General features: G+C 33.0%; 1 protein-coding gene across 1 annotated transcript in view; it reads right to left on the bottom strand.

Annotated features, from left to right (window-relative positions):
• Positions 1–12,833, bottom strand: part of LOC129742442 (receptor-type guanylate cyclase Gyc76C-like) — a 297,360-nt gene that overhangs the window by 31,177 nt on the left and 253,350 nt on the right. Inside the window, exons 7-10 of the mRNA XM_055734340.1 lie at positions 12,371–12,587; positions 11,034–11,208; positions 10,718–10,908; positions 769–1,062 (exon numbers count right to left, since the gene is read on the bottom strand). Of these exons, the coding sequence (XP_055590315.1) occupies positions 769–1,062; positions 10,718–10,908; positions 11,034–11,208; positions 12,371–12,587 (877 nt within the window). The remainder of the gene's footprint in view (positions 1–768; positions 1,063–10,717; positions 10,909–11,033; positions 11,209–12,370; positions 12,588–12,833) is intronic.

Genomic DNA, 12,833 nt, shown 5'->3' with positions numbered 1-12,833 from the left:
CTGGGACAATTTTTGTATAAATTTAATAGCTGAAGCATAGGTACATAAAAAATCACATGAGATAGCCAAGGTATGGATTTTCAAATAAGAACAACTAAAATCTTTAATTTTTCATTTTTGTTTAAATCTTTATGGGGATAAAATATTTACAAAATATATATTTTTTGAGAACAGTATGTAATAAATCCCTAAAAATGAAAGTCTTTGGACTTTGGATATGGATTAAAACTATTTTGAGTACTCGAGCAAGGCCAAGTAAATCAGCGAGAATTAAGATGAATTCCAATAAATATCATCTTTCCACCCCCTCCTCGATATTTTATTGAATTTTCAAACCCATTTTTATGAGAACGTGCATGATTTGCTGTCGTCGAACAATTTTCTTTTCGTGGAATGCTACCGCTTCAGAAAAAGAAGGTAAAAACTTCACATGAGCTTTTTGTGACTTCTTGCTCTCTTAACTTTCATATGCGTCGGTGAAAATGAAACTTGATGTTTTATCTTTGCCCTGTTCACGTAGGTGGTGCATTTTTTCGCTGACAATTTTTCTCAATCTAAGATATTGGCAGATACTCCCACAACTCTCATGGATCGGATGTGAATATTTCATAGTTTCTGTTCCACCTTGCTTTAAACCGGATGAACATAAAAAACATCATCCCAATAAAAGCCGAAAAAAGTGCTTTCCAGCTCAAAGGTCACTCCTAATAGATTTTTCCCTACACTCAGAACAGACAAAACGTTCGCTCGCTTTCGCTTCCTTCTTACCTTGCTCGGTGAGGATACGATTTCTGCGTTGAAGTAACCCTTGATTTCGCCGGGATCAATCTTCCACAATAGACCTTCGATTTCCAGCTCGATTTTCCACTTGCGGTAGATGCTCATGGTGATGACGCCGGCACAGAACAGGATCAACGCCAGGATGCCCGCAATCACCATCGAGGTGATGTGCGATTCGTCTTTTGTGCAGTGCTCGTTCATAAAACCGCAGGAAGGTTCATCCATCGGACGTTCCTGGCCGGCCCAGTCGATGGTAAATCCGGCCTTGGATAATTTGAACTCCTACGGGGATTTGGGGCGATTGGACCAAAGAGTGAGATAGAGAGAAGACAGAGAGAAAATGCAGATAGATAAGATGAATAATCAAAATATGGCTCTGAATGGATGTACAAAAAAAATAGACATTCGAACGATGGTCTGCGTTTGTTGGGAACGGCTATGAATGCTGAATAATGACATGGTTTTTTTCTCTTACTACCGGCTTAGTCAATCAAAAATAAATTCAATCGAAAGCCGTTGTTGGTGAATATTTCTTCGGAGAATATTCCGAGCAGAAAAATTGCTTATTCTTGTATGTGGAGAATACTTTTGATAGTATGTAAATTGGATTATATAGGATCAATTCGCGTCATAGAATACCACAAATCTTTGCGCATTTTTGTAACTTTCATCGTTATCTATTTATTCACTTTAGAGATGTATCGAATAATGGTATTCGGCGAACGGCTGAATACCGAATATTGACCTTTTCAGCTATTCGGACGAACGAATGTTTGGCCGAATATTCGGTCGAATGATGATAAAAATGATGCAAAAAAAAATATTTGGAATAATTGCACGAAAGCTCGTATGCAACAATATTGCATACAATATCATTGCACATCACTTATAAATCAAGTAATATTTTTTTCAAAAAATTCAATTAAGTCAAGAATACAAAAGGTGAAATAACTCCCATCTTCCACAATTTTTTTTTGGTTTTGTTATCTTTCGAATATTAGAATTTGTTATTCGAAAATTACATAAACTACTTCAAAATTTTTTTTATCCCCCCTCCTTCTGGTTTTTTGGAAATTTGGAAGATGACAAACGAAGAAATAAATATTTGTTCCAGCCTAACTGAAAAGATATCAGATGACTTTTCGCTTCTAGCGTTTATCACCAAAGAGTCTTTACATAGATAATCTATAGCTTACCATACTTTCTATCATACGTATCCACATGACTGAGCCATTCAGGACAATTAATGAAAAATTTGTTAAAGCATGTCAAATCTGCAAAAAAATCTAGGAGTTATTCCAAAACATACAAGAGAAAAAAGAAAGGAAATTACTTGAAATTAATGTTTTATTGAATCACAGCAGCAGTGTTCAAATTGTATCTGAGGATTAAACACAAATTTAAGTTCATTTTGATTTTTTTAAATCGTTTTCAAATTCATAATAATTTTGCATTGGAATCTAAGAAATCTTGAATAACTGCACTCACATAATTTACAGGTAACGCGTGCTTCTAACAGCGTCGGAGTAAAAATACTTTTCAAAGAATATAAAGAAATTTTTCAATTTTCAATGCAAATGTGTAAATTTATTGTCATAATTTCTTTCATGATTTTTAAAGGAGTTGATAGCACATTTTGGTGAAAGTTGCTATGAAAGTTGTTATATGAAATGAACTACAAATTGATATTTTGCCGAAAATTTGGTGATGTAGACGGTCCTTTTGAACACTTTTAATGCTTGTTTTTGATTTTTCATGCATAAATTTACTTTAACTTTTTTCAAATTCATTCGAATATTTTATGTGTTATTTATGTGTTATTTTATAATAAAAATAAGGCGAATAACAAATAAATTTGTATACATTGGACGAAATCTTGTATGCAACCAAATTGCAAACTATGTCATTGCACAAAACCTTCAAATTAAGTATTTTTTCATCGAAACATTCAATAAAATCAAGAATACAAAAGGTGAAATAAATCCTATCTTCCAAAATTTGTTTTTCGGACTTGTAATCTTTCCAAAATTTAATTTTTTTTCAGAATTTATATGAAATACTTCAAAACTTTATTTATTTCCCCCTACGGGTTGTTTAGAAATTTCGAGTGAGGGGGGGGGGGGGGGGGGGGGGTGGCGGTTGACATTAGATGAAATTTATATTTGTTCTAGCCTCAATCGGCATAAAATGTCGATTTTTTACAAGGTATATTTTTTTCTGGAAATAACACCCGAAACAAGGTTTTCGGTATAAAAAGTTAATTTTTTTCAATAATTTCATGTATAGTGCTTTTTTTAATGGGAAAACTGAAAAAAATATGCAAAAAGTACCTATATGTTCGTTGACTCGAATGATTTATCATCAGTGGGTTTCAGAATTTTTCCCTTGAAGCAACAAAAAAAAGTTCACCTTTTTGAAAACGTACTTTAAGTAAGTACTTTCGCATGTACATTTTTTTATGAGCAAGGAAAAGCCAAAGCAATCATAATCTCATCTTTATTTTTAATAAAATCAATTCAGATAACACCAATTGCATTTCAAGAACAATTAAAATCAGTCATATCTTTCTTTGGTTCGCTTAACCAATACTTTTTTTTATTTGATTGGAGAGACTTTAGTTTTTTTCTGTTAATCAAAAGTTACATTACATAATTCAGGTTTACTATTTTAGAGCTGACACTAAGAAGCAATATCCAAAAAATGAAAAATAAACAGATAAAACGAACGTGAATTTGGCGAGCAATGAAAAATCGAACAATGATAAAATAAAATATCTATTGTAGTTCGAATCGTTAATTTACACTCGTTTTATGAAATTGTTTGTTTTCATGATTTCACGCATTAGTAACATCCGAAAAAAAATTTATATAACCCCACAAGGTCATCTGAATTAGAGCTCAGATATTGGTATTCAAAGTATAATCCGCCAACTGGGGCACTATGCAAAACTTTTAACTTTAATGGCTTCAAAAAAATTTATGAACCCCGATAATCAAAACGCCTTTCCTTCAAAAGTTTTAAGATTTATTGGAGGGTCATGCGTTTTTTTATCTTACCCAGAGAAAGGGGTTACTTGCAACAAAGTTCGTTTAGTGAAACCCAACGAGAGTTTAAAGTTTTTGACAAATTTGTGGCGCCTTAAAGGCAGCCACCAACTGCATTTATGGTTTTGTTTGAACTAAATTGTATATATTTTCTGTCACTTGAGCAGATATAAAAAAATACATACATTGCATACATTTAGGGGTAAAAATATTTACAAAAATGAAAATTCAATATCAACAAACGTGTGATGTTAAATAAACATACTCCAGCGTGTGGAAACGATTTTTGCAAGGCGTTAATTAGACTCGTATTTAGTTTATCTAGATCATAATAATTCATGAAATTCTCCGTGTTCCACAAAAGATGCGCATGATGATTATCTAAAATCTTGCCAAATAAAAATTCTTTATAAAATATCACTCTGAGAAGATATAACGAAAAAACTGTTTTTTTTGCAGTACCACCCTAAATTTATGAGAACAAATTGCCATAAAACATTTATTGAGATCGATGCTTGATGCCTCGGACAAAGTTTCATGAATTTTTATGTTCTACAATATTGTAAGACAATACGTAGGCCTCTATCATATCACATTTAGAGAATAATTTTCATATTTCAGAAATTTTATGAACCAGCTTAAAATATATCATTCAAAATGACTGTATGAAACTACTAATTGAACTAATTAATAAATATTTTCAAAACAATTCATGAAACTCAAAATAAAAATGTGTGAAACGATAGATCAGTCGTGAGAATAGATTATTTTGAAAAATCAACAACAACTCTAATGAGTTTATACTCAATTATGACTGAAAATTACTTATTTGCATGACATTTTTAGCTTTATTTGACTAAAACTCTAAAAACGGTGCTTCAAGGTGCCTGGAAACTCTTTCATTGTATTTCAAGGGCCTAAAACTAGATCTTGAAAGTTAAAAGAGTATGCGGGGATTTTTTGACAAGGCTTTAAACTTCTTGACTTTTGCAAAAATTGTTTATTTACTCATTTTTATCTTATGGAAGGTTTTTTGGAAGCCTAGGATACAATTTAACCCTCATCCGCATCAGATTTCATTTCCCTATTCAGCACTAGGAGTGTCAATTTGACACTACAAGCTCAAATCGTTATAACTTTTGGCGTGTTAAACCGATCTAAATAAAACTTATATCGAAAGAAACCATGTAATGTCAGTAAAATATGTTCAGAGCATTATATATAGGTTAAGCTACTAGTTTTCTCGTTACTCAGCATTAAAGAAAAAAAAAATCCGAAAAACATGCCTCAGGAAAACTGCCGTAGTTCATATATTACACGTTTAAAAAAAATATTTGTCTTATGTAAATGAAAGCTGAAGTTAATGTCTACATCATGAAGCCAAGAAATATTTTTAAAATTTTTTTTAATGAAATGGTCGCAAAAAGTTAAAAAAAAGTGGTCTGAAAAACCTACTTTTCATTCGATTGCTTGTAAATATTGTTTTAGCGATGGTAGAGTTTTTGAAAAAATATGACTACAAAATCTATTAAAATTCGTACATTTTGCTGTCTTTATATTTTCCATGCAACAAAAATTGAATTTACTGGAGCCAAATTGTAATCTGTGTTAGTATTTTTAATTTGAAATTTTTACATTTGAATTATGAATTATTTAATTTGCAATTCCTGCTTTGGCTTTGATTGCAACAATGATTCTCAATATTGTATGAGAATTTTATTTGTAATTTTAGTTCAAAATCTTCATTTTAAATTATATTTTTAATTCGTGATTGTGGTTTCCATCAAATCTAACTTATGGTTTTGAATTTTACTTTAGATTTCTCATAACCGTATCTACAAGTGATTTGAATTAAATTTTCTGTTTTATTTTTCAAAGTTTTATTTTTAAAGTTTGAAATCATAATGTTACTTACCCATTGTCATTAAGGGAATATTTATTCTACTTTCTATGAAACCATCAACGTTGAAATAAAAAAAAAACATTTTCTTATCTTTCTTCAATTATTCCAAATCAGAAAATTTAATTTGAGTTTTGGAGTTATTGAATAAATTGCATATTGAATTTTGCATTTAACAGCTCTTATCGCATTTTCGGTTAGTTGATTACCTCTTCCGCAATTTTTAAACGTGATATATCAACAGTTTTTATTTGAAGATACCAGGAACTGCCTTCAACGCTGACATAATGTGTATTTGAAGGTAATATACCTAACTCACTCATTTTTATATGATTTGTGCTTACGTAAGAACTTTAACTATACACATAACACACGACGTATTACAGGACACGACACATAACGTTTTTACTTAACGTTAAGTAAGAACGTTATGTGTCGTGTCCTGTAATACGTCGTGTGTTATGTGTATACCTAACTCACTTCCAGTTTCTTTGTAAGTTTAAAGTATTATGTATTTTCTCAGATGGCATACCGATTTGTAGGAAACTTACGATAAACATTGTCCCGAGCCCCCGATGACTTAATTCGGCTTTGCCAATTCGTCATACTAAATAAAGTTTTCAACGGCATCTAAAAGTTATAAAATTTTAGTATCTATTGCTCGGGTTTTCAATTTTTATGAGGATAAAAAACCTTATGTAGGAAATTATGTTTGTCATAATCATTTTGCAATCATCTCTTACGATCTTCTTTCCTGCAAACTTGTTCTGTAAATCAACACAGTTATCAAAATTTGCACATTCGTTCTTGGGCCAAAAAGGAACCGTTTAATATTTTGCCTATCAAATGGAAGCCGGTTTAGTGTGAATAGCCTCAGAAATTCCAAATCCACAATACTTTTGGAATATACGTAATATGTACGAAACATATTAGTTTAGTTACTGAAAGAGATTGAAAGAATGGAACTAATCTTATTGTTAATTAATCATAAAAAAAGACATAAAAATAATCGCCAGGATCACAATTAAATCTTTTTATCAAATTTAGAACTTAAATCTTATCTGAATAGAATATATGGTCTTCTTTATCAATTCAAATAACATATCAAAATTCTTAATTAATTTTTTGTTATTGGTAGTGGTTCTCAATAGAAAAAAGGGATTCTCTTTGTTCGTAAATTTTAAACCTGCACTTAAAATAAGGAAAAACAAAGTTTTTTTAATATTTGATAGTGGATATGAAAGGTGTTTCAAACAAAATTTTTGGCTTATTTTTTACAGTCCTTACTTTTTAGAAAGCACTCTTCCAAATTTCCGTGATATTACAAAAAAAATTAGAACAGTTATCAGAATATCAATTCAATCAATGAAATAAGAAGAAAAAAGTTCGAAATTTGCACCGGTCATTTTTGAATTTCTCAAACCCTGGGGTCTAAAAAGCTTCGTTTTGGTCCAAAACTCATCCATGATTTTTTGCAGAATTTTTAAGTTTCGTTTACATGAGTAAATTTGAACTTTTACGTTTGTATAGGAAAATTGAATATATTGTATATTATAAATGTCTTAAAGGAAATTTTCCGCTGAACAACTTTTTCGAAGATCATAGCTTAATATTTTATTAGGCAAAAAAGTTTTTAGCTGTTAAACAGGGGTATGTCTTTTCGCATGGATAAACGATCAATTTAATTGGCATCACTGCTGGTTGCCTACCCAAGTAACAATTTTAGCTTTATTATGGTCAGCAAAATATCGTTTGGACTATCGCATTAATCTTCATAAAAAGCTAAAGCGCGTTCTATAACATCACCTGGACTTTAATAAAGCCAAAATCAGGCTATTTGGCCCTACCCTAGAAACGTCATCAAGACATATAATTGGTGGTCATCAATGTTAATCACCAAAGCTTTTAAAAAGCTATTATTAAACATGTTAGAAATTTTTGTGTTTTTCGGTTCTGTCAGTTCTCGGAGTTTTTTTTTTTATTTTTTCCAGCAACCATAATGGTTTGATAATGATGATTGCATTATTCAGATATGATCTGGTAAAATTAATAGCTAAAAAAACCAATGTTTTAACCATATATTGAGCGTCTTTTCTACTGCCAGTCAAGATTTTAGGTAAAATGTATATGAAAAAGTATCTTAAAATAAATGCGCCTCGTCAAATCTGATGGTCAATCATGGTGGAATTGATGGAAAAAGGCCTGAAAAAATATTTTCCAATGCTTACATTGTGAATCCATCAACATGGCTTCATTTTGTGCCCTTCGATTTTGCAACCAACATGGCGTGATTCAATTCATAGTTTTATTATGGTTTAATGATGACCCCAAAAAAAGCTACGATTTGACGTTTCTCTCGCAAGCCAACCAATTACACGCTAAGGTTGAGTTCATCATTTCTGAGTTGTTTATCATTGGTACAGTAAATGAGGACAAACTTTTTGAATGAAAAGGGGTTGGTTTTGAATGACCCGTGGAATAAATCATGAGTTGAAGTCAAATTTCGTTGTCTGACGCCATCTTGAAATCCAAGATGGCGGCTTCCGCTGAACTTTAAAATGGTGTAAATGACTTGAAATCGCATGAAACCCCAACAAAATGGGTATCGGGTGAAAGGGCTAAAAGAGTAGAAGTTGAATTTCGCTATCAGACGCCATCTTGAAATCCAAGATGGCGGCACCCGCTCAACTTTTAATGCTTAATGCTAACAAAAAGTCGCATTAAACCACCACTATACGGGTATTGGGTGAAAGGGCTAAACTAGAAGTCGATTTTTTCTTTCCGACGCCATCTTGAAATCCAAGATGGCAGCTTCCACTGAATTTAAAATACTGTTAATCAATGAAAATCGCTTGAACACAACTTTTTTTCACGTAATACTACATTAAAACTACTATTTTATGACAATTTAGATCAGTTTAAATCACTTTTATTATTTTTTCATTATGTTTCTAATGCATTTAGCACTTTTCTTGTTTTGTTTATTGGTTTTCTTTTTGCCATTTATGTAATTCTATTATTCCTATCATGCTATTATGTTTAAATTTTATTGGTCTTATTCTAGCGAAAACTATAAGGTTATGTTGTTTCTGTTAACCGTCTGATTTAGGCACATGTGCCAAATTCGATTTTGCCAAAATCGAATGTTGCCAAAAACGAACGGAGTCTGTATTGTGGTGGTTTTTGTGGGATTTTCAGTCACTTACAGATTTTCAGAGAAACGCGAAAAGAGATATTTGACTTCTATCATTTAGCCTTAGCACCCAATACAATATATTTGGGAGTTCCATGCTATTTTCATTCATTTACAGTATTTTTAAATTCAGCTGAAGCCACCATCTTGGATTTCAAGATAGCGTCAGAATGCAAAAATAAACTTTTTATAGCTTATCCCAATTGACAAACACCCATATTTTGGAGGTTTCATGCGATGTTCAATGATTTAGAGCATTTTTAAAGTTTATAGAAAACTGCCATCTTGGATTTCAAGATGGCGTAAGATAGCAATATTCGACTTCTACTCGTTAAGCCCTTCCACCCACTACCACCTGGGTTTCATGTCATTTTAAGTCATTCACTATACTTTAAAGTTTAGCGGAAGCCGCGATCTTGGATTTCAAGATGGCGTCAGATAGCGAAATTCAACTTCTACCGGTTGATTTCTTTCAACTTATACCCCTATAATACAGGTTTAATGCGATTTTCAGTCATTTACAGTATTTTCAAGTTGAGTGGTAGCCGCCATCTTGGATTTAAGATGGCAACGGGCAACGAAATTTGACTTCTACTCGTTTATTACTTTTACCTAATAACCATATTGTGAAGGTTTCACGATATTTTCAGTAATTTACAGCTTTGAAAATAAAAGCGGAAGCCGCCATCTTGTCAAGCAACAATTTTTTTCCTACTATTTGGGCCCTTTCACTCAATACTCATATTGTGAAGATATTCATACCACTTTCGGTGATTTTTAGTTTTCAAAGATGTATTTTTTTAATTTTAACTCAAAACCAACACGCATAACTTACCAAAAATGTATAAAAATGGGAGTTCCAATTCAAATATGTGCTATCTAATCTGAGCGTGTCCTGTTTTGACATCTTGATCGAGAACTGTCACTAAGTTTTATGGCGGTTTAATAATCATGCACTGAGTGCTATTATAGAACATGCAAAAGAAAGCTTGAAGCAAAATTCTAGGTTTGTATTTTATTATAGTTTAAAAAGAGCATTCATAACTCTTTCAAAATAACTAAAACAGCATGTTTAATAAAAGTTTTATTAGCGTTTTCTAAACCATCTGAAAACATATGGTCGAAAAAAAAGTATAAGCGTTCTGCATGATCATAATAAAACCGCCATAAAACGAGCTGCACAAAAAAATGCCATAATTAAACCATAATAAAACTTCCTAATGCTAGTTGGCATAATCTGTGTTACTTGGGTAGCGAGGTATTGCATAACTACTATTCGCGTTGCTGGTAATGGTCTTCAACAAAGTTGTTCAGCGGAAAATTTTCTTTAAGAAATTTATAAATTGGCACAAAAAACATGATCAGGCTCGGTTCCACAGAAGAAACAAAAATGATATTGATTTTTCAGTACAAAATATTCAATTTTCCCATACAAACCTGAAAGTTCAAATTTACTCATGTAAACGTAACATATAAATTCTGCAAAAAATCATGGATGAGTTTTGGACAAAATCGAAGCTTTTTAGACCCCAGGGTTTGAGAAATTCAAAAATGACCCCAAATCGACTCAGTCTAATAAACATTCCAAAATTGGTAGATTCAGCACTCATATCCATCGAGCTTGCAGGGGTTTAAATATGGAAAGTCTGCAAAGGTCCTAACCTAACCCAAATATGACAAAATTACCTAACTATAAGAAATATTCCAACATGAAATAGTAAGAAACTATCAAATTATAAATATGATCACATGAGAAAAATAATAAAACAAAAGAAATTAAAATAACGACGACTCACTCACTGGGATCTCATCATTCCGAGTCTGGTTGGAATCGTTGCTCTTCTGAATCATCTGGAAGTGGGCCACCGGCTTCATCTGGAAGGCACAGGTAAAATTCGCCTCGGTGTAGGTTTCCTCCTTCAGGGCCAGCACCGAAAAGTTACCCTCGGAATCTCCGAAATTATCGATCCGAATCATCGCACCGGCAATACCTGGTTCGCACCGGGGGTGGAGTTTGGGAAATGAACAAAAGCACCTTTAAGTTATTAGAATGACGAAATTCATCCCGAATCCCGGTTCTCGGGAATGGTGGGTTTCCCGCGCCTCCCCCACTTACTTCTGTAGGTATTGTTCCGGATGATGGTTTCGATTATCCTGGTCCCGTTGCTGGCCACCTCGTGGATCACCTCGCTCGTCAGGGTCCTATTTTCTGCCTTCAACAGTTTGTCCAGAGCCCACGCGTACAATTTCACCGAATCGTACAGATAGGCTGCGTAGATTGACACGTAATGCTATTCCGCCGACCATCGTCAATGGCAATCGATGAATGAAATTATGGGAGAGAGGAGAAAAACGAACCTTATTAAAAGCTGCAAAATTAACACAATGCCAATCGTTTGATCCATTGTACATTTCCGACTAGTGTTTCCGTTTTCGGAGAATGATTTGCGAACGTAATCGAAATGGCCGAAATTGAAAGCCAAATAACGGTTCAGAAATATCAAAGATTTTTTTTAAACAGGTTGAAGCACCTGATTCATAGGAATAAAGACTTGTGATATATCTCAGTTTGCTAGTCAGTTGTCTTCAGAGCCAATGTTCGCGGGTTCATTTTTGTGATTTTTGTGATTTTTGTGATTTTTGTCATTTTTGTCATTTTTGTAATTTTTGTCATTTTTGTCATTTTTGTCATTTTTGTCTTTTTGTCTTTTTGTAATTTTTGTTATTTTTGTCATTTTGTCATTTTTGTCATTTTTGTCATTTTTATCATTTTTGTCATTTTTGTCATTTTTGTCATTTTTGTCATTTTTGTCATTTTTGTCATTTTTGTCATTTTTGTCATTTTTGTCGTTTTTGTCATTTTTGTCATTTTTGTCATTTTTGTCATTTTTGTCATTTTTGTCATTTTTGTCATTTTTGTCATTTTTGTCATTTTTTTTGTGTTTTCCTTTATTTTCAGTATCAAAATTTTTCATTTTTCATATTTTTTATTCTATTTCTGACATGGAGGCTTTCCTCTGCGGCAGATTGCATGTAAATATAAATCCAACGAATTTTCATTCCAGAAAATCAATTTTGAGACTAGAATTGGTCATCAAACATATTTCGTTTTTCTCTCCACTCGCCCTAACCTGGTTTTTGAAAGTAGAAAAATGTGAGCGCTTCAAAACACATGAATGTCCGGCTGCAGTTTTGCAGATATCATTTTTTCGGGTCAAGGAACAAAATGTGTATGGTCGACTTTTGGATTCGATGATGAGGTTTGGTCACCTAACCAACCTTATAATCTACCTCAAAAATGTAGCACAGTTGAATTCAAGACACTTCAAATCCAACATTTCCTTTGAAACAGATTCAATTCCCAGCAAAAGTTTCAATTCACACGCGACTCTCAAAAACAAACATACATTTGACTCCACTTAGCTCCACTTCCAGTGACAGGGCAAATCCTACCTTGGCTATCGTTTGGAACAGTGCCGGCATTTTGAACGAGAACGGCGGCTTCTGGTTGTAGGTCCGGACTTTGTTGGCAAATTCATCGAACTCCGGCTGCGGTTCCGAGGCCACGACCACCAGCAAACTCCGGCCACGCATCAGGAACGGATCCATCTCGCTGCAGTTCTTGATGTTCGATACCCGGTCCGCGCGCCAGAGGTACTTTTTCGATTCTCTGCGGGGTTGGAAATGAGAAAATGGGGAAACAATTAGAACGTAGGGTAAGTGAGCCTTAATTTGGCATGCTCCTTATCTTGGCATGCCAAAATGCATTTGAGTGATAATCATGTCAAGATATAGACCTAAAAATATGACAAAATCAAACATCGAAGAAAATCGTATATGTTAACTTTCTGCATATCAGTTATCCACAATTGAATCCTAATAACTGCGTAATAATTTTTTTTCACATGACAAAACT

Source organism: Uranotaenia lowii, chromosome 2 (assembly GCF_029784155.1).
Source record: "Uranotaenia lowii strain MFRU-FL chromosome 2, ASM2978415v1, whole genome shotgun sequence".
NCBI lineage: Eukaryota > Metazoa > Arthropoda > Insecta > Diptera > Culicidae > Uranotaenia > Uranotaenia lowii.
The sequence above is the reverse complement of the archived record's forward strand: the minus strand, read 5'-3'. Positions and strand labels throughout refer to the sequence as shown.